We start from the raw sequence: 22,971 nt of genomic DNA, 5'->3' as shown, positions 1-22,971 counted from the left end.
GAGGTATTCAAAACTGGTCAACACCGCTCATCTTTTGATCTGAAAAATATTTCAGAGAAACCCTTCTCCATCATCAGCAGTGTAATGCTGTTGGTTGACTGACTGATAAACCTCTACTTCCAACATGTATTTTATATGCGCCAATAAAAGTATCCTTACACTTGGAAAAATAATCACAATTTCAAAACTGAACAATATTGGGGTAAATTTGTTTTTTTAATAGATGCACTCCCTAATCCTGCACATTATGACACCACATTGAATCCAATGTGACCTCAAGAAGTAAAGTTACAAGCAATTGAATAGACGAAGGTCCCGTTTTAAAAGTGACAACCTGGCCTATACAAGGCGCAAAAAGATTCCAACGAAGAGACAACACAGTTTCTTCAATGAAGCGTTATTTAAAGCAGTTTTTATTTCAGTTTTTACTTCTCTGTACTTTTAACAACTTTCATTTTATTTGTCAGTTCTTTTGTTTCAGTTTTCTTTTGTTCCTTTTGTTTTAAATTAAAGCCAACCGCATAAATTATCCATTCACCACTCTCAAACCAGATGTCTAGTCTGTGGCGTTTTGAATAGACCAGCTTGTCACTTTTAAAACTGGACCTTCGTCTAATCAAATGCTTGTAACTTTGCTTCTTGAAGTCACATTGGATTCAATGTGGTGTCATAATGTGTAGAATTAGATAGTGCATCTATTACAAAAACAAATTTACCTCAATATTGTTCAGTTTGGAAATTGTGATTATTTTTCCAACTGTAAGGATACTTTATTGGCGCAGTATATATTGGATGGCTTTGAGTGTGACATGAGAATATATATACCGCATGAGTCATGGAAATACCGACCAAGTCATAAGAAGGTGAGTTATTTTCATGACTCAGGCAGATTCTTGTATCACATGAAAATAAGCTATCAAAATATATTATTATTATTATATAATATGAAGCATTTTCGATGAATATTGAGTGCCAAAGTACCAAAATAAACAAGTTGGTGCCATTTGGGAACCAGTCATTTAGTGGAATAATTTTCATTACGATCACCAGCAGTTTATAACAACAAACTGAGTGACTCAATCACTTACGCCTGCTTTGGTCTCTACTCGACCACAGGCATACCGCGTATTGCACTACGAGAAGTGCGGGCCAATGCAAAATGTACACGCCAATCCGTGTCAGAAAATCTTGTATATAAAATTTGTGGTCTAGCTAACAGCTTCATATTATATAATAAATTAATGTTCCATGTACAATCACTGAGTGCAGCATCATTTTCTTAAAATCACAAAGTCAAAATCTACATTCTGATTATTACTTAATGTAATTATAAGGCCCCTTTAAAGATAGCTTGTCTCAAAGTTGAAACCCTAATGCAAAATGCAGGTTTGAATTGTTTTTGTTTTTTACTTTTGGGCAAGCTTTTGGCAAAAAAATTGTCAGATTACTGAGTTGTCTGTAGAGAATTTTAGAGTCCCTGTTTTCTTTAAATAACAGGAGAAAAATAAAGAAATTCCTGGTTAGATTTAGAGACCAAAATGTGCATAATTTTACAAGCTCACACATACAGTTTGAGACATGCTATCTTTAAGGCTGCCCTATCAATCCAAACAAAAAACCGATATCATCAAGATTTTGAAAATTATTATACACTCTTTTTTAAACCATAAATACTTGGAAGGCAGTCATTCTAAAAACATCTGAAGAGGTCAGATGCAGAAAGCGATATATCCATTTTCTCGATTTCAGATATAGGCAAATATAGATCTTCAAAATTGAAGAACATAATAAGAAAATATGTGCTGTTTTTGATTATAATTTAAAAGTATACATTGGATTTTTAAAGTGTCAATTTAAAGCTGTTATTATAGGGCAAATGCTGGTTGCCTATTAAAGTTTGAAAATGGCGTATATCGCATTTTACATCTGAACTTTTCATTTTCTTTCTTGCATTCACATGATAAATCGTGGGCTGCATCACATACTGCCATACCTCAAAAGGCTGCCTTGTGTGATTTTTATTATTATAGTTTTATTTCATATTGTTATTCTATATTTCAGAATGCTTCTGTCTTTTATTAATAGACACAGGATTGTAATATTGTGATAATACCTCAAATTTAATATAAATTAAACAGTTTATCTCATCACAATTAGCAGATTATACTAAAAAAAATCACACAAGGCAGCCTTTTGAGATACGACAGTATGTGATGCAGACGACAAAATGTATACAAACTACAATATATACTCACACTACATAAATTTCCGTTAACCTTTCCGTATAACATTTGATTTTGTGGACAGCCCCAAACCTTGCAGCATCCTTTCTAAACTAAACATTTTAAATCGGATCGTCTCATAGGGAAATTCCATTCCCTTTCCGCCTTCAAATAAAATTGCAATGTTTGGCGAGTGGACGTCCGCTTCGGCGTCCCACGTTTCAAAATACGCTAAATCCGAGTAGGCACTGGCATTTGCGTGAATAGTCCATGGTTTGCTCCATGTACGGCAGCCATCTTGGCTTATTCGTACCGCCATGTTTTGTCTGAATTTGGGCGAGGCTGGATTGGAAAACACCACCCACGTTTTTGATGCTGATAGATGATGTGGCGCTGGAAAACCTATCATGCTGCCCTGGAAATCAAAACAAGGAGAATATAATCAGCAACAGTTTAAAATAGCTGTCAGCACAAAATTGCATCAATACCAAAGAGATCGAGGGCATAGATAGAGTCACAATGGCCGCTGTGCCAGAAATGATATGTACTATATGTTTGGAAGACATGACCTTTATCACCCACACAGGGGTGTAGATTTCAATTGGGAGTCACAGTCACACTGAGTTTAGATTTCTCAGAAGGATCACTAAAAACATCAATTATATGGGCATAACCAGTTCTGCTTTTATGCCCTCAAAATTATACTACAAACTTCAAAGTTGAGAGGCGGCAATTTCTTACGCCTTCATGCTTACGCGAAATCAAAATCACTCTCCTGTACGTAATTTTTGAATACCATAGTAATTGCTAAAAACTCCAAATAATAGGCTGGAGGGTGTCTGCCTTTCGTCTCTGTCCTCAAAAAAACCTTCATTCAGACTCAGTTCACACAAGTGTATTTTTTCTCGTTGATTACAATCATGTCATAATCGTATCATGATATTAGTACTGCACAATGTCGTCGGCATACTGCAGTCGTGTCAAAATTTCCATCAGTGGGCCGGTTTCTAGCATGATCATGTCATAATTGCCGATGAAAATTACATGTGTGTACGCATTGTGTCATCGTATACTTAATGGACTTCATAATTGTTGTGGCATGTGTATATCCAGAATATATTACGACACGAGGACGAGGTGCTGACCGTGTGCACGCTCTCATCATTCATTTATCGTAATCGTGTCATAATCGAGTAATTAGGACACAATGACGAAAATATACTAGTTGTGGACCGAGTCTTGGAGGCATATGCTTGTAGATGGAATTCTACCGTATATAATTAAGACTTGAAAAGCACAAAAGCGCAAGAAATCAAAACTTCTCAAGTAATTGTTGTTTCACGTACCTGGCAGCCTGCAGCATTTGCTGGTTTTGTAAAATTATCTTCGTGTAACTTTGGCACCTCATTCATTGTGTAATTAACTTCTGGATAATACCCTGGTTCTTCTAGTGCCCAAGCTAGTTGACCCGTGCCAAACGTTAACCCTTCGTCCCTGCTAAATGACAGCACCCGTGGCTGGTCAGGATGTAAAGTGCGGGCATTCAGGCACAACTGCTCATCTTCAATTTCGACAATCTAAAGTAAGGGAAAAGAAAGTTACGTGGAAATTAGATGTGAATGCACAAATTGCCTACATTCCAGCAGAGCCGCCACACTCTCACGGTTGTTTGATGTGGTCATTTGAGGTACATTCTAGCGGTACCTCTTTTCTTATCATAAATAACGTACTGCTTGTCTTGAGTCACTGAAATTCCAGTGCAATATACATAACTTTTGTTACCAGTGTGTTATTATTTTTTGAGAAAAATGCAAGTCACAAATTTATCAAGGGGTGTAGTACCACCTTAAGTGCATGTATATTATCAGAAAATGCACTTCAAATTCCCCATAATATAATTTAAAGTTGTAAAACAATGATGACAAACTATGCAAGTATGCATGTTTGCAAGCATAACTTAATCTTTAGGACCCGTTTTCTCACGCGTGGTATATATTGATAGGACACAAATGTGTTCGATCTTTGGTTATTAACTTAATAACAACCGAATGTCCGATCCCATTGAAATTGGTATCATTTTCGAGCTAAAGGTACCACCTTTCATCTGATATTCATTTTTTCTTCTTTTTTTTTTTCCATAAAATCAAAGACATTACATAAAATGTAATAGTGAAAAACTCATTTTCCATGTGTTACCCCAAGACGTATGGTTTGATGTGAAAGGTCACATTTATAAATTTTTCTAACAAAAACACATGTGTAATTGTAGACATGAACAATACCAACATATCTCACACTAATATACATATATTTTAGCTATTTTAAACATAAGATTTTTGCTTCTTTATTAAATTATTCAACTTTTTCTGCCTTTTTGTAGTAATTTTTATTCTATAAACTGTACATTTGTGTACAAATTCAGGGGGCTTATTTACATTATTTTAGATTTAAATTAGCCAAATACAATGTAATATGACTTATTCCTTACACTTCATGATAAAACGTTTTTTGAACATTTCCTTGCCATTTGTTAGTCTCTTTTCTGATGTTCTAATAAGTGTCTAACCCTTTTTAAGATGCAAACAAGATTTAGCACCATCATTGGTCACCTTTACTTAAAAATGACTACATTTTACATGTCATCAAACTACCATGCTCTGGCTGTGCTGCTCTAATCTGAGTGGAGCCAGGCGAAGCCAACTCAAGATTGGCCTTGCTATACCTGTTTTCAGTTGCACTAACTTCAATTGTGTTGTTACCACCTACCTTGCGACCCATATCCAAGACGCAGCGAATTGAATGCCTTTTGTGCAAATAGTAAATAGCCCAGAGAAATCACACATACCACAACAAAGTGCATGGACAATAGGTATAAAAATGGACAAAAATTGTATATTTATCAGCTTTATTCCACTTCTTGCCAATTTAAGAATGTGTACAGCCTGGTCCTGCATAAACATGAAGTGGGGTTCTGATTGGCTGATTGAATCTTGTCATGAAGTATTGGCATCTCATTCGCTAAACAAAGCTGTGTGGCATCATGTGACCAAGGTATGAATGGGTTCTCTTTACGCAATTATCAAGAACAGCATGTTGGCCAGCCATTGCCAGTGTGAAAGAACCTTGCCCAGAACTATAACTGGACTTTTTGACACAGCTTGAAAAATGTTTTTTATTTCCTGGCAAGCAAGGTCATATTTCCCGCGTTTGCAGCCATCACGCCTTGTTAAGCAGCACCAGGGGGTGCCTGAAGCTTTTTGAAAAAATATGGCTGTAAATGGTGCCATTTGGTGCATATTCTTTGTACTTTTTGACACTTTTTGGCGACTTGAAAGACTTAATAAATTTGTTAACTCATTTTATCAACTCATTTACTCAGGTATGAGAATGATCATCCAATGAAAAAACCTGAAAAGTTTGAAAAAGCCTGAAAAAGCATGTGAAATGAGGCTAAAAAGGCCACAAATGGGCTGAAATTAAAAGAAAGTGCGGAAATTTGGACCACAAAGAAGCAGGAAAATTATCATGCCTGATTACTGAACAACATTTAATATTTATTTTTCCCTCAAATTCTCTGTTTTTCCAACATATTCTTGTCATTTTTGCTGTAGCATTTTTTTCACTCTTGTGATTTCCCGCGAGAGGCGTTGATTTCCCGGCAAGGAGCATGCCGTATTGCCCATTTATTTCCGCCATGCTTTTTGACCTTTGTGGGCTACTCACCGTAGCTTCGTTACTATGTATAGCATCGCTAGATGCCTGGTGTTCACCGTAGTTTATACTGCCCCCAGGTCTCCATGTTCGACCATGGTCATCGCTGTATATAACATTAGCTTGGTTTATTGTGCCATTGGAAAATTCTGCCAAAGCAATGAGAACATTTGGTGTAAATCAGGGTTGTTTGGTGTACAGCGCTGTGGTCACCTAGCAATAGTTAACCACTTCATGGGGGAAATCATGTAGTGTCACACCTGGTATTTTGCCAGCAGAAACACAATGGTGTAACTGATGGGCAGGGTTTACTTTAACGCACAAATCACGCATATTTACGCGTTCACCCCCTTTGGTGGACCCCTTCATATCCGAAGTCCAAAGTCCAACGCGTACAAAATCTTGAAAATGTATGCGTTCATGTAAGCATTGAATCAGTTGAATGTTGTCAAAAAGAGGAAAAATAATTTTGATAATAGTATCATGTCATGTTATCCATGTACTTTATTCAGCGAACTAGCTTACATAAACGTTAACTCCCAAAACACACATATTGTTAAATGTCTTCCAAAAAAATACCCCTTGGGCAATGTTTTAGACCTCTTCAGAGGGAAAATTCACAATTAAAAGGGTCCCAAAAATCTGAAAATACCCTTTCAGCAAAATGTTTAAAGAAAACCCTCTTGCTGGGTGTTTTCATTTATGCACCTGTATGTATCCGATCGTACACATGCTGCTTCAAGTTCAAGTTCTATTTGTTTTCATCTCAATTCACAAAAAGTTATACAAATAGAAATGCAAGATAAGAAATACTTAATGATAATTACTTATAGAAACACAATATAAGAACATGGGAAGTGAAGAGATGTGGATGCCGCAAAGACGCAGAGCGTGAAGCTTGTGGCACCCAATCTGAACAAGATGGAAATTTAACTTACGCTACAATATTAATATGTACTACAATGATGAAATCATGTGGCCGAAATAAGAATAAATGAAATTTAATTGAACGGAATCATTAAATCAGATAATAATACTCAAAAGTACAATAATAAAGAAAAGAAAATAAATCACATATTTTGACAAGCTGAATAAAAAGAGAAGCGTATGATTCCATCACATAAAGATAATTTGGACAGGATCGGAATCAAATATAATTATTGTGCCAAATAAATCAATGTGGTATGGACAGACTGAACAGTACAGGACAAGACAGGACGTGACAGACCCAAGTGAGATGGAAAGTTTGTTGTATAATGATAATACAGAGTACCCAGTATAAATGAATGTGTCACTAGAAACCCACAAAGGCGAGAAAATACACATTTTTGGCGAGAAATGGCGAGACGAGGTCTTTCCTCGCCCTTTTTCACCTAGCCTCGCCATTAAAAAAAAAAAAATGGGTACTTTCTTGCCTTTGTGGGTTTCTAGTGAACTTCAGCATTTTTCTGCAGGGGACTCAGCCTTTAGCTTCATCCAATCAAACAATGTACATATATCTTAGCTTCATGTGATTTAGAGGAATTGGTATTACCTTTTTGTTCTGAGCTGTAGGTTCTGACAAAGTAGTTGCCTGGTACAATAAGTCTTCCTGATTTGGTTTGAATGCCGTGCCCAGGACCTAGAAGAAATGGAAAAAGAGACAATCACTTGTTTGACCAGGGGAAGAGGGTACTACAAATGACCTACCAGGGGTACTAAGTACAAATGATCTAACGGTCTTTTGGTATATCAATGACCCACTTTTATGTGCCAATGTTGGTATATGGATGGGTCCTTTTTTCAAAATTGTCTCAATTTTTTCAGAAAATAGCCCAATTTTACCTCACTGTAGCCAATATTTGGGGGGGAGGTGAAGTTGTCAAAATTAAGACAATTTGGCCATAAATTTTTAATTTTGGTATACAAATGGGTCCAAATTTTTTGATTATTATGTTTTGATGAGTCCAAGTGTGTGAAAATATTGGATCCAAATCAAAATAATGATAAAATTGGATGCTTTACGCCCAATATTTATTGGTCGAGCTACAAGTTTTAAAATATTGTACGTCGAGTCCAATAGTTTAAAACTCATAGCTCAACCAATAAATATGGGCTCAATCGATCCAATTTTATATCAAAATTGGTAAATTGATGGGTCCACTCACTTTCACTTTCATATTCTCAGCATATGATATATCATGGCACTGCACTATGCAAACTAAATTTGAGTACCCCCCAATAAATAACCATACTGGGATGTGCTGCAAACATATCGGTTGCATTTTTGGCGAGTGCGCATATCAAATTTACTAAATTCAAGGATTTTCCTTTGATTTGGTTGGCCATGTAATTGAATAGGATTATTTTATAACATTAACATGTTCACAAAATCACAAAATAAACAAGTATGTTACTATTTATGATATTATTAAAATCAAAACGATGCGGTTTGACCTTCAAATGAATTAAATATGGCATTAATTGTTACTGGCTGAATGATGCCATGTAATGATGGTTTTCCCACACTTTTCCAAAGCAAAAGTTTCAAATATTAAATGAATGCAGGCGTGAAGACAAATGGGGAGCAAATTATGAGTTAATTATTTTCATTCTTTTCTAAAATTGACTTCAATTTGTGTTTCAACTCAAGAGGTTAAAAGTATTTTTGTCAGTATATTCTGTATTAAACTTTGAATTTTGCACTTCACAAAGATCCACATTTTTGGCTTGTGCATCAGATTCTATCCCCATGGTTTTAAATGAATGTTACATCATCAGCTGCAATGAGGATGAAACTTTGTATGCAAAAGACTGCCGTTATATATGTTGCAGCAAAAACCAGGATCTTGGTCATACGACCTAACCTTTACCATATGGAATAAAGGGCTAGAGTTACATGTTCGTATGCAAACAGTGGATTGGCCAGCTGGGATGAAGGTTACTGTTTGTGGAACACAACTCCTGATTTCGTGCATCAATGACCCCTTTTTCTATGCTAATTTTGATATATATATGCATTTTTTCTGAAAAATTGTCTGAAAAACTGTAGCCAAAGTTTTTGAAATTTGCCCAAATTTTGGGGAAAAGTTGTAAAAACTTAAATTTGGGTCCAAATTTCTTGGAAAATTAGTATATGGGTGATGGGTCCCTATTCTTGTGGCTCACAAACAAACAAATAATCTGAAAGTAAAAAGAAACACTCACCTGGAGCATACAGAGAAACTGTTGGCTTCATCATCTCTAGTGTTTCTTTATTCATTTCTTGTGGATCTGTCCAAGTTTCCCCTAGATCAAAACTCTGAAAAAAGACAAATAAAATTAATTCTATTAAATAAGTATGTTAATGTTCATACACAATGACTATGGAGATCAAACACAGTTCACTCTCAAAATACAATCAACAAAATGTGGAGGTCAACTGCAAAAATTGACAAAACTCAGATACCTATAGCTATAAGCACCAGCCTAATCTTTATATGAAAAAGTACCAACTTGTCAACTATAATTATAGAATTCTCTGAATTTCTGCCCAAGAAAAATCCATTGTGTCGAACAGAAAGGAATGAACAAAAGATATATTTTCCCTATAGAGGGTATGCAATACGACGTCACTCATAACAGAGTCATCCTCATTTAAATAAAATTCTGTCCTCAATAAGGTACGTACTACAGGAAAACTCGCATGATAATACAATAAAACGTGTGATAGGTATGAATGGTTGTGGAATCGATCAAGAGACCTGTCCCTCTGTCATCTTAAGTTATCTTAGAACTTTCCTCTAGCATGGCTGCCATTTCAATTGTTATACCGTTCCGGTTGGTTTATTGCATACACTCTATACACTCCAATTCACAGCTAAAGCTTAAACCCCCTGAGCACTACCTGCCGATCTTACATTACCTTTGATTGGTCAATTACATGATATTTTCACTTCAATCACCAATCAAAATGGAGCTTTGCAAATAATTCACCCCAATTTTTTTGTGTGGTGAAATTATTATTTCTTCTTAACAAAATGTTTTTGGCCAAATCTAGCTTTGAAATGAAATTTACGCACAGAAAAAGTAAAATGAAAAAAACATTAAAATTCAAATCTACTTTTCTTTTTTTTGTTGAAAAGTGCCGCCCTTGATTGTGGCCAATTTTGGGTCGCTCGGTGTAGGGCAAGCAAACAAATTTTATTTTTTGGCCTAATTATCAAAACTGCTGTTTTCTCCCTTATTGCCATTTTTTATCAAATAAAAGAATAATGACAAATTGACTCATAAGCCATTCTTACAAATATTAATCATTTTAATGCTTTTGCTGGGATCACTGAAAGAGCTAAAGCATTATACAACAAGCATTGCACGGGTAACCATTTTTAATTCGCTAGCTTGACGACACAAATATGGTTTGATTTTACTGAAAAATTCTGAAGATTCACTATTACGCATGATGATTCACAATACAATATGCACCTCAGCGGTTGCTAGGGAAATAAGGCCAGATAATATGCAGTGCAATCAACATCCAAAGCCTGTGTAATACAAATACAGCACAAATGTCATTGTGTGATTAAATGCCAATATAGTGTTGTTACACTCGAATGCACACCTAAAACAGCAATTTACAATTATTGTATACTGTAAAACCACTTAATTTTGCAAGGGATTTAATTTTCACTAGATCACTCAATTAAATACCCACAAATTTGACAGTTTTACAAATTGTAAACATTAATTGCAATTACAATTATTGTAAACATTAATTGCTGGCTTAGAAAAATTAAATACCCACAAAAATGGTGGTCATTGGCAATTAGCGAAATTAAGTACCAGCAAAATTAAATATATATATAGCTTTACAGTATCCATTTTCTATTGATAGCATGGAATTCTTTGTGCAGCTGTTTTTCAACATTATTATTATCACACTGGCATGCAAATCCAAAGGTGGCTATAGAACGGCGATGCCGACTCTGGAGATCAAAAATGGGTGGCAAGAGCAACCCCTGGTGCATCATATTGTGAATCGTGAGAATTTAGCGGCAGATTAAGTGTGTTGCATTAATTGGGCTCTGGACTCGCACTGTCTAATTCGGGTTAGAGGCCCATTTAGCGATCCCAGCGAAAGTATATAAAAATTAAAATTGTGTACAAGTCATTAAAATTGTCATTTGGTGTTTTTGAAATTTAAAAAATTGGCAAAAAAACAGGAAAACAGCATTATTTACAAACTTGAAGCCCCATTCTCGGCCATATACTGCGTCTTGAAGATGGCGAGCCTGTGAAAGAATATGCGCTTTATATTCCACCACATGGGAAGAGGAAACCGGGACGGCCGCGCACACTGTACTTACAGTATATCCAGCACCTCCTGGGAGATACTGAAGGATGCTGCAGCCAAACAAAATTGTTTCGCTTGCCCAAGATCGCATTAGTTGGAGAAAGCTTGTAGTCGCCTGCTCCGCAGCCGACTGATGATGATGATGATGATGAAGCCCCATTCAAATACATGTAGCTAATTTCTATACTTACATTTTCATGTAAATGTCCTGTTTTGTCTTTAATACACAGCCTTTGTTTTAACCTCTAGCAGGCTATATGTTAGCACATCTACGGCACTACCAAAGGTGCAAAAAACTGAATTTTGATGATTTTGATGAACAATGATATATTTGATGATATTGATAATGAGCAAATCACTGAATGGGCCTTGCAGCATAAGGTCTAAAAAAATTGTTTGATTGGCGTAACATAAAAAAATATTAGGGTAGGTCGGTTGGGTTTTTTTAAAAATTATTTTTAGTTTTTTAGGCACACGTTTTAAGCTGTTAATTGCGTTTGATATAATGGCCTTGGAATTTTCTTTTTTCTTTTATTTATTTTTTTTGTGTGCAAAAATATAAGAAAAAAAGTCTAGGGTTGGGCCCATTTTTAGGGTCGGCAGGTTACGCCAATCAAACAATCTTTTTCTAGGCCTAAGCCACTTACACCACTCACCTTGATAACCATGAGATTAGTTTGGAATTTGCCTGCCGCCATTTCATCCCACTGGCTCACCCATGAAGGATGAGCATTAAATATTAGTGCTATCATGTCTATGGTAGTGTCTACTATGGGAACTGGGTTCATCATTCTGAAAAAAATAAAACACAAAACAAATTGAAAGTTGGAAATAGAGTTAGGCGGTACAGAAAAAAATAAACACATTGGGGTTGATTTAACCCTTTGAACCCTGGCCTACCACATAGTCCCGTACATCCAACCCTGAGCTTCCTAATGCACTCGAAAATCGCCTCAGCATTTTGCCAGTCACGCCAAAAGAAAAGGTCTCCGACCCCTGAACCCCGGTCTCCCAGATAGCCAAAGGATTCCGATGAAAACAAAACATATCGCAATTAATGTTACGTGAGCCGCTTTAGCGACTCTTCGGGTTTTTGACACACCATGGTAGAAGCCTCTATAGCGGCTCATCGGGACTACGGTACAGGTTACCGTGAGCCGCTATGGAGGCTCGTTGGGTTCAAAGGGTTAATGACAAAGAAGAAACTTAATATAATACTACTAGTAACTAAACAGAACAGATTGAACAACCCATTGTGTCACACATAAAGATTGATACAAATTTTAACTTGTACTTGTTAAAACAAGTACAAAATTGGGAATTGGAAATTGGAAATTGGAAATTGAAATTGATATTGATATTGATATTGATATTGAAATTGAAATTGAAATTGATTTTGAAATTGAAATTGAAATTGATATTGAATTTGAATTTGATTTTGATTTTGAAATTGAAATTGAAATTGAAATTGATATTGAATTTGATTTTGAAATTGAAATTGAATTGAAATTGAAATTGAAATTGAAATTGAAATTGAAATTGAAATTGAAATTGAAATTGAAATTGAAATTGAAATTGATTTTGAAATTGAAATTGATTTTGAAATTGAAATTGCAATTTGTACTTGTTAAAACAAGTACAGGTGCAAACCGCAGATCAAAAAATCAGAACAGATTGTTTGAGAGCAGGACTACTGAGCATGCCTGGTTTAGCAGCAGAGCATATAACTCATAATCTTATGATTGCTGGTTCGAGCCCTGATGTAGCTATGTGTATTGTGTCATTGTACAGCGGATTCATATGGGTGCAGCTTATACTAGGAAGGTAAACAAAACTGTTGTGTAGTGGCCGGGTTACAGTTTCTGGCAGAGAAGAATGGCAGTTGTTTACATTTGCACAGCGTAAACACAGAAGTGGGGCTCTGATTGGCTGATTCAATCGTCCGACAATCATAACAACAAAATAACAATAATCTGATTGGCTAATTATGCATTGAAACAGTCGGCGCAAAGATGCGCTCCTGAAGGGAACACAAAGCTCCGCATATGTCACTCATTAACAGGGTGCTCGCATGATCGCATCAATCAAAACTGCTGTTTTTCTCTGAAACCGAGTGTAGCTGATGTCTACCCTCAGCAACATTACACAGAAGAGTCTAGCCCAATTGCTACTGAAAGAGAATTACCTTTGTTTGTGACTTTATCCTCCTTGCCAGGGCTCTAATTTTATTTATTTGGGGGGGCACCCAATTTTAAGGCCACTGGGCAAAGATAAAGAAGGGCACCAAGGCCAACAAGTGTTGAAGAATGCCTTGGAAGTGGCCTCCCTGAAATTCGAGCCCTGATCCTTGCCACTGTGGACAATTTGCAGTTGCAGCTGCATTTGTTGCAAAGAAAAAAGGCCTATTTACTCACCTATATCCAACTTTCCTTGCCAACACCTGGATGGAACCCCAAGTGACTTTCCAGTCTCTCCTCACCCCACGTCTCATTATAATCTCCATCTCACTCACCTATATCCAGCTTTCCTTGCCAGTACCTGGATGGAACCCCATGTGACTTTCCAGTCTCTCCTCACCCCACGTCTCATTATAATCTCCATCTCACTCACCTATATCCAGCTTTCCTTGCCAGTACCTGGATGGAACCCCAAGTGACTTTCCAGTCTCTCCTCACCCCACGTCTCATTATAATCTCCATCTCACTCACCTATATCCAGCTTTCCTTGCCAGTACCTGGTTGGAGCCCCAAGTGACTTTCCAGTCTCTCCTCACCCCACATCTCATTATAATCTCCATCTCACTCACCTATATCCAGCTTTCCTTGCCAGTACCTGGTTGGAGCCCCAAGTGACTTTCCAGTCTCTCCTCACCCCACATCTCATTATAATCTCCATCTCACTCACCTATATCCAGCTTTCCTTGCCAGCACCTGGATGGAACCCCAAGTGACTTTCCAGTCTCTCCTCACCCCACATCTCATTATAATCTCCATCTCACTCACCTATATCCAGCTTTCCTTGCCAACACCTGGATGGAACCCCAAGTGACTTTCCAGTCTCTCCTCACCCCACGTCTCATTATAATCTCCATCTCGCCAATGTCTTCAAATGTGTCCCTCCTTGCCTCAGCGAAAGCAAAGAAGATGTCCTGATGATGGACAAGGGCTGGTATTCTGTATCAATACAATATCAGCTCATTAATTGCATTACATAAGGACAGGGAAAATGCGCGATGCGCAAAAAGCACCAAAATTTGCGTATTTTGGGTATAATCGCGCAATATAGATCCAACCGCAAATTTTAAGATTTTCCCAAAATAACCATTAATTTTTCCAAGTACTCATTTTCCAAAAACTTGAAGTTTTCACTGATATCAAAGAATCCATAATGATCTGCAACACAATCCATGTTGAAAAAATATAGAAAATAGGCTGTTGCCAAAAATTACAAGAAATTATAGTTCTCAAAAAATAAGTAAAATTTAAAAAAGAAATTATTAAATATTGCAAATCCAAACTTTTTTGGGAGAAAATTCATGCATTTTGGAAGAAAAAGCGCAATCAAAAACTGGCACACACATTTTGCTTTCAAAAATTGTGCATTTTCCCCATACTCCAAAGTGTACCAGCTGTTCTCCACAAATTACTCATATATATATATATACTGGTAGTTTTTAGCATTCAGTTTTCTCTCTATAAATATTGTCTAATTGATAATCAGCATTTCATATTTTGAACAAATTTCGAGTCATCTGAACAAAGTAATTTGTCCTTATTTGATTATTCCACAAGCTATTTACATGGGAATTTACATTATAATACAAATATTGAATGTTTATCAGTTCAATGGTAAGAATATTTTCAAGAGGTGAAATATGGACTGTTCCATTTAACACGGCTTTGCCGAGTTGAATGGAACAATTCATATTTCACCGAATGAAAATAATCTTTCCATTGAACGAATAAAAACATTCAACATTTGTTTTATATATAGTTCCTTGCTTCCACTTCAAAGGGCATTTTGTGATCCACAGCCTCATCCCCCCACTTTTCTCCAAAAAAGATGAGATTTTTTATACCACTGGAAACCTCTGGCTACATTTATGTTAATGTACCAAAAATTTCTTGCAAATTAATTCGTTTTGCAAAAATATCGTCAAATTTGAATTTCGTTCTGGTATACCAGAACGAAATTACAACAGTGGCCTATGAAGCAGTATAATATACATAGTCATGCACAACTCGCTATAAACGCAAAATCGGAATCAACTGAAATTTGGGGAATAAGATTTTTTCGTGGATATCTTTTGATAAATGTCATAAAAAGAGGATGTTAGGATCAAGAAATCCTCCTTTAATTTTGTAAATCACTAGGAAAACAAAATAAATTAAAAGATATCTAAATGCATATTTATTTTAGAAGCAACACTCTATGCTATGGTAGCTCCGCATCCGTACAATGGAAAAATAAATATTGCACGGGCACAGCGTGCAACTGAGACGAATATACCTTTAGGTATATTCGTCTCCAGCGTCTAATAGTCCTTTTGCAGCTGGCCGCTAAAAATAGCAGAAATAATCAATAGCAGTTGGCTAATTTAATGACAAGAAACTTGTCATTTATGAGTTGCCATTGTATGAGTTTATATATAAATACAATCATTAAAATACAGTGCCTCAAAGTCTCAATTCATCATACATGTTATCCTAAGCTGGAAATAAGGCCTAGAAAAAAAATAGTTTGATTGGGGTAACATAAAAAAAAATTAGGGTAGGTCGGTCGGCAATTTGTTTTTTTTTTCTAATTTTTTTACACACATTTTAAGCGGTAAATTGCGCCTGATAAAGACCTTAGAACTTTTTTGTTCCTTTTTTTTTTTTTTTTTTTTTTTCTTCTTTCTATTTTTGTGCATAAAAAATAAGAAAAAAGTTTAGGGTCGGGCATATTTTTAGGGTCGGCCGGATTACGCCAATCAAACAATTTTTTTTTTAGGCCTAATGTTCAGATGGTCATTTTATTGAGACATTCGACAGAATTTCTTGTACAGATGCTTAGACAGTTATCTCTTGAGACATTTTGCAGGGGTGTTTTTTTAGGAGAGGAGCACTAAGTGGGTTGAAATACATGCTTTGATTTAGAACCCCAAAAGCCACATCCAAGGCCATGTTGGTCTACATCCACTAGTCCTACATTTTTGTAAGGTGGACAAATGTAGTCATAAAGGTCGCTAGTCCCCAAGGTTTACCTGTCTCAAGGTTTACTAGCTAGTCCCAAGGTTCGCTAGTCCTCTTTAAGGTTCACTAGTCCTAAGGGTCAGTAGTCCGAAAATTTGCTACATGTAGTAGTGTTCGGACAAGTGAAGTCCAGAGCCTTATTTCGCCTTGGTTTGCGAGAATCAAAATCCATCATAGTCGCTACACTTACTGTATGATACAATGAGATAAGCTGATTCTCGCAACCAAATCTTGCGAGAATCATTACGAGACTCGATTCTGTGATTCTCATCAAAATCTAGGTTGTGAACCATAGGAATAGCGAAGCTTAGGACTAGTGAACCTTGATTAGGACTAGCAGCCAGTCCCTGCCCGCCATGTCACTGATATGCCTCACCTTGTAGTGTTGTAACCACTCATTCCTTGATAGAATATAACTGAAATAGAAATGGAAAAAAAAATCAGTTTCAAAATCAGTAATCAAGTAATTAAGAGCTAGTCCAGCTGAAATCTATACACCCCCTGTGGAAGGCATCACTTTTTAATCTCTCATGCAGGGAGTGTAGACTTCAAATTGAGTTGAAATTCACACTCACTGTGTGAAAAATTAAGGTCATGTCTTCCATAGGGGGTTGTATGAATTAACTGCAATAGCCCATTGTTAACACTCACTCCCACATGTGACATGGTTATTTCTATAGACAATAACAAAAAGTGCATTTAAAAGTCATATATAGAATACTAGTTAGTATGTGTTGAATAAATAATCAATTTATTAACAGCCGGTCCCAGGAATTGGAATGCATAAAATCATAAAAAAGGACCACATTAGTTTACAGGCATTTCAGGATGCAAATTACAGCAAATATCTAATATCTAAATATCTAAAATATACAGCGGTTCAAAGGACCCCTTAATTGTCAAGTCATACTGTAAGGTTCCAAAACTTTCTTGAAACAAAACCTTGAAATGACCTTCAATATTTAAACATATCAAAGTTAACTGACACCAAGTTACTTCATTAGAAAAGTAGGATTAGCAAGAAAATACTGATCAGGAAAAAAGTGAAAATAAAAATTAAAGGAGATTATTAAACCTGTCAAACAAGAAGATGGAAGGGGTACAAAAAATACACTGCAGTTTTTTAGTTAACCCCATGAGAACTACATGCCGATTAGTCAAAAAGAAGTTTTCATTATCAATAGGACCAATCAGCAACATTGTTAGAATAATTTCACCAGATAAAAAATTGGGGTGAATTATTTGCAAAGCTCCGTTCTGATTGGTGATTTAAGTGAAGATATCATGTAATTGACCAATAAGAGGCAATGTTAGATCGGCAGGTAGTGCGCAGGGGGTTAAATGGCTAAAACTGGACAAATATGGCTTGTGTCATCCGGGTTGTAGCTGCAGTGGGCCATGGTGGGCGGCAGAGACCACTCAGTTTTGGAGCCCACCACTCAGTTGCAATTTTAGCACTGGAGCCCAGCACTCCAAAATTGTATAATGTTATTGAATTAGTCAAGAATTTGGTCAAGTTTGACTACAAACTGCCAAATATCAAGTGCCACCCGGCACTAAAAATATCCTAGCTACATCCCTGCCTGTCATTCCACTCGCCTCAAAGAGGAAGCCCCACAAGAGTATTTCTTCTGAGGTGAACCAAACCTGCCTGGTTATCAAATTAATCAGCGACAAGGTTATCTCTGAATTTGACAGGTGCTAATTGATGCAATAACATTAAAACATCAATTAGCAGATTAATTTGATAACCAGGCAAGTTTGGTTCACCCCAGAAGAACTGCTCTTTAAATCATATTACACTTAGTGTTGCCAAATCATTTCAGTGCCATAATGTGGCGAATTGGCTTGCTAGGACGCAGTGAATGACTCACAAGTAGTCCAATTTTTAGGATTTAAAAAAAGCGCCCAATACCGGATATCTGGACACTTTTGCCAGAATTTAGACCATAAATCTCCTAATTGAGCAGAAAAGCACTTAACTAAAAACTTCCGGTACGGTACTAAATGGTCACAAAACCCATTGTTATTACAAGTTGGAGCTTCAGAGATTCAAAACTTTTCTCATTCGGCTAAATTGAAAGGAAAATACATCACATTACTGCTGGGACCCCACACTTCAAAGTCGCCCAACAAGCAAGTAGCGGCATGGGATTTTGAGTAGTAAATGATCGCTAAGTAGCCCAATTGTGCGCCCAGCCTAAGGTGCGGTGTTGCCATTACCGATTACACTTCAAATTATTCGGCCAATTAACCAATCATCAATCACGCCCGGCCTAAGGTGCGGTGTTGCCATTACCGATTACACTTCAAATTATTCGGCCAATTACCAATCATCAATCACCTACCTTCTGGTTCTGTTTCAATTGGAGCTGCTGGCACAAACTCCCTACTCCGCCCATCAATCGCATTAGGCTTATCATAATCGTAGAACTGATTCAACGGCGCCTCCATCTGACTAGCGAACCAGACGAGCGCCAACACGGCACAGCTCAATATCACGAGTACGATTCGCATTCTCATACTGAAGTGATTCTGATTCATTGCGCCGCCGAGTACCATGAGTGTTAGTAGGATTGGTATCAGTACTAGCATTATTATATAGAGTGTATGGATTTCAGGTGACAGTACTGTTTACTATAGAGGTGGGTTGTTTTTACTTCTTGTGAAGACCAGATGATTACATTGTCAACATTGTTTGCAACCTGGAAAAAGACAAAACAGATGTTATTATCATTATTATTACGCATTTAGAAATCATCTAAGCATAAATACCTTGGGGTCACCATCACCAACCAACTGGATTGGAAAGATCATGTTCAGAATGTCACAGCTATCGCACGAAGCACCTTGGGAGTCCACCAATCCTTGTAGTCTTTTTTCCTTGCACTTTTTGATATTTTTGAGCACCAAATTTGGCATGTACGCACAGCACAGCTCTCCTAGAAAAAGCCCAGATTAACAGGAGTTCATCACTCAAGACTCAAGACACCCTCAAATGGCACAATTTTGTTGAATTAGTCAAGAATGTCATCAATTTTGACAACAAATAGCCAAATAATGAAGATTTTCGTCACATGCCACCCAGCACTAAAAATGTCCTAGCTACAATCCTGTTTGGTACTACCTCGGAATTGGCAAAGCTGCACTGCTACCAGAGATCACGGGGTATACAATAATGCATGATAGCATTTGAATCGGAGTAGCTATTGATGCGAAAATGTCATTGAAATTTACACACCTGGGGTCAAATTTCAAACTTGCTCAAATTCTGTTAAAATTTAAAAACCATACATGTACCAAATTACCAATTGATCCTTTAGTCATAAGGATTTAGAACATATGCAGTTTCACCAATCTACATGATGTACTGTTCTTAAGTTATTTCCCAAAAGGTCATGAAGGTCAAATTTTTGGCCTTATTTATCGGGGGTGTCAAAAATATTAAAATGCTTGTACCGTATTTTAACAAAAGAGGTGTCAACATTCTAATTTTGATATAAAAAAAATAGGTCAAGTGGAGGAGAGCGTGGCCTAGTGGTTAAGGCGTTGGACTGTGAATCCAAGGGTCAAGGGTTCGAATCCCGGGTCCGCCTGAGCTCGGCTGGCTCTTTGTGTCCTTGAGCAAGACACTTCACTCTACTTGCTTAGTGCTTCGGAGGGCACTTTAAGCTGTCGGTCCCGTGTACATGCATATTTTCTCACATTAATGTAGTGTGCACAGTGCACATTAAAGAACGTCACAGGCTATTCGAAAAGAGCAGGGGATCATCCCGGTACTGTTGACTGTACTTCAAAAATACACTCATCTACTCTAGGTTCCAGAGTAAAAAATAAGTGCAGCTTGTCTGTACGCAGTGCGATAATACTCATACATATGAGGGAGGCACTTATAAGGAAGAAGAAGAAGTACCTCTCCTCACTTCACCTAGCGGCTGTTTCATCCTCTGTAGTAGGGGTAGGTTAAGCAGCTTTTAAAAAAGGGTAATGTTTCATATTTCTTAGGGAACCAACTTATTTGATGCAGTATGATCTACTGAGCATTTTGACACCAATTTCATTCAAATCGGCCAAAAAAGGAGAGGGTGCCGGCCAAAACAAGTTTTTGGACGGGGGTCTGTGGGGGTCTGAAAATCAATATTTTCATTAACAATCATTATTTCATGCCTGTTAAAGTTGGTATTGATGTGTATGTAATTGATGTCTAGAATTCCATTTTTGAAAGTTGCATAAAATTTTTTCTTCAAATGGCTGTTTTACATCCAAAATTAAGGATGTGCGGGCACTTTGCATATTCTGACCCTGTTATAACAGGGTCAGAATTTCATTTCACAGTGCAAGAATCAATCTTGATTCTTGCAGAATAAATTTGCGGGAATCATTTGATTCTCGCAAATCAACTTTAGTTTAAATGTTCTACAAAAGTTTGCGAAAATCAACTTTGATTCACACAAATCCGTTTGTAAACGAGAATCTTTGCGAGAATTGATTCTCAGATTCTGACCCTGGCATAAAACACGCAAAATACGCTCTTTTCACAGGAAATTTTATTTTCTTTATTTTTTGAAGGTAATCACATGTGGCATATCCTCAAGAAATTTGGGCGTTATATTTCTTTTCGTTTGACCGTGGCACCATTTTTCGTATTCTCAGGAAGCCTTACATTGAAACGTACGTTCGAAAGTGCACAGTTAAAATTAAATGGCAGCGTTCTATGAAATATTCAAATGGCTGCCAAAATCAAACCGTATATGATGTAAACCGCTCAATTTCTTGAGCAGGTACTACCTATGAATTACTCGAGAACTCTAGCTTCGAATTTGCACACGATAGGTACGCATTCGATGCTAGAGTGCATTGCTATCGTTTTCCGGTCGGACAGCAGTGCAATTTTTTGCACCGGACGTTTTTATTCTGTTAATGTTGAAATTTCGATGAAAGTTATTTTGATGAGTCAACTGTATCTTTTGAGCTAGTCCTGCCAGCAAGACTTCAGTCTTTATCATAATGACATCTACGGACCTGAGTATGCCGAGTTACAGTTACTGGAACTATCTTTTGAGCAAGATTTGCCTATTTTGGACAGTCTAAAATTTTGCTGAAGTGTAATTTTAGCAACATTTTTGATGCAATCACCTGTCGTGATCGGCTGTGTTTACTTCTGAACTTCCATTGCTTAACACGGTGTCATCAGTCATGCATCAGCGAATCGACTAGATTTTGAATGCAATAATGGTCTCTAGCCTAGAATGTGAAGCTATCGGTGAGCAAATTCTCATGTATACGCATGTTCCAAGTTTAAGAGAAAAACCCTACCAGGAAAGGCTTCTACCCGCTAGAAGTTCGAAGATTAAGAGGCGACCTGATAGAGGTTTTCAAGATCTTGAATGGGCTCGAAGATATCAAACCAGAGGAGCTCTTCACCATGTCACACAATACAGGCACCAGGGGACACAGCTACAAACTCTTCAAGAAGCAGCTGCACAAAGGCCTAAACTTGAGGAAGTTTTTCTTACTCCCAGAGAGTTAAATTGACACATGGAATAAGATTCCTGCAGATGTGGTGAATGTCAAGACAACAAACCAATTTAAGGGCAAAATTGACAAGTTTTGGAACAAGAATGGATATGGGTAGACTTGCTTGCCAGTCCTATATACGCCGTACCCATGTATATTAAGGACTGGCTTACGCCATTTGGGATGTCAATGGGAAATACACACTTAACGATTTGCGCCGGTTAGAAACTTGAAAAAAAATCTTAAAAATTGTATCAATGTATATAAAAGTGGTACCAACCTTATTGTGCTTGCTAATTTAAGACTCGGTTCAGAATTCGAATCGGGAACGAAAATATCCAAACTTTGCGATCAAAAACACAAAATTACAACTTTAAACATAGGCCTACTATTGATGGCAAAAGACATATTACCAAACAATATAGAATAGAAAATTTGACATCATTTTCTCAAAATATTGAAGAAATTTGCTCACTAGACACCGAAAAAGTACGCAATCCAATTCCCGTTCACGTTCAAACGTGTGAGAAACTGAAAGTGCATAATCCCCGTAAATCCCGACTAGATATGGGGAACTAAAAGGCTTGAACCTATAATTTTAACCCATCAAATCTAAGTGTAAGTGTAAGTGTAAGTGCATACTATTTCCCGGGACTATTTCAAGATACTATCGGTGAGCAAAGTATAATTATCTTCAGAGTCAAAGTAAAACAACAGAAACTAAAAAAGGTGCAAAATTCAACAGGCTTGACTGAGCTGCTTTTGCTTGGAAATTTTGCGAGAGTCATGTTTCACCGTCCAACTGGCAATTAACACTCTTATACAAGCTCATACAGGTAAATTTAATATCAAATATTGTCATTTTATTATACATCACTTACCAAAGAAATATTTCAAGCGCAATTAAAGCGCCTACAAAGTCAAAAACAGCTACCGTTTCGACGTGTCAAAAAATACGGAAATAGGTAGCACTATA

The 22,971-nt window shown here is 36.9% G+C and overlaps 1 protein-coding gene and 1 non-coding gene across 2 annotated transcripts; one reads left to right on the top strand and one right to left on the bottom strand.

Moving 5' to 3' along the window:
* Positions 1-788: 788 nt before the first annotated feature.
* LOC140138713 (sialidase-2-like) lies at positions 789-22,971 on the bottom strand. The gene is made up of 10 exons (XM_072160465.1): positions 22,877-22,971; positions 18,827-19,183; positions 16,855-16,894; positions 14,247-14,417; positions 11,901-12,036; positions 9,120-9,213; positions 7,468-7,554; positions 5,946-6,082; positions 3,569-3,799; positions 789-2,637 (listed from the first exon to the last, which is right to left on the bottom strand). Exons 2-10 carry the CDS (start codon positions 19,071-19,073, stop codon positions 2,272-2,274), a joined length of 1,509 nt encoding a protein of 502 aa, XP_072016566.1. The 5' UTR covers positions 19,074-19,183; positions 22,877-22,971; the 3' UTR covers positions 789-2,271.
* On the top strand, positions 20,002-20,081 carry Trnah-gug (transfer RNA histidin (anticodon GUG)). Its single transcript has one exon. It is a non-coding gene; the product is annotated as a tRNA-His (tRNA).

Source organism: Amphiura filiformis, chromosome 18 (genome assembly GCF_039555335.1).
Source record: "Amphiura filiformis chromosome 18, Afil_fr2py, whole genome shotgun sequence".
NCBI classification, from domain to species: domain Eukaryota; kingdom Metazoa; phylum Echinodermata; class Ophiuroidea; order Amphilepidida; family Amphiuridae; genus Amphiura; species Amphiura filiformis.
This window is presented reverse-complemented; position numbering and strand designations above follow the sequence as displayed.

Coding starts and splice junctions, on each gene's coding strand:
- LOC140138713 (XM_072160465.1), bottom strand. CDS start 19,073: ATGCTAGTACTGATACCAATCCTACTAACACTCATGGTACTCGGCGGC. Junction 16,895..18,826: donor AATTGAAACAGAACCAGAAG/GTAGGTGATTGA, acceptor TTTCTATTTCAG/TTATATTCTATCAAGGAATG. Junction 6,083..7,467: donor CTACAGCTCAGAACAAAAAG/GTAATACCAATT, acceptor TTGCTTTGGCAG/AATTTTCCAATGGCACAATA.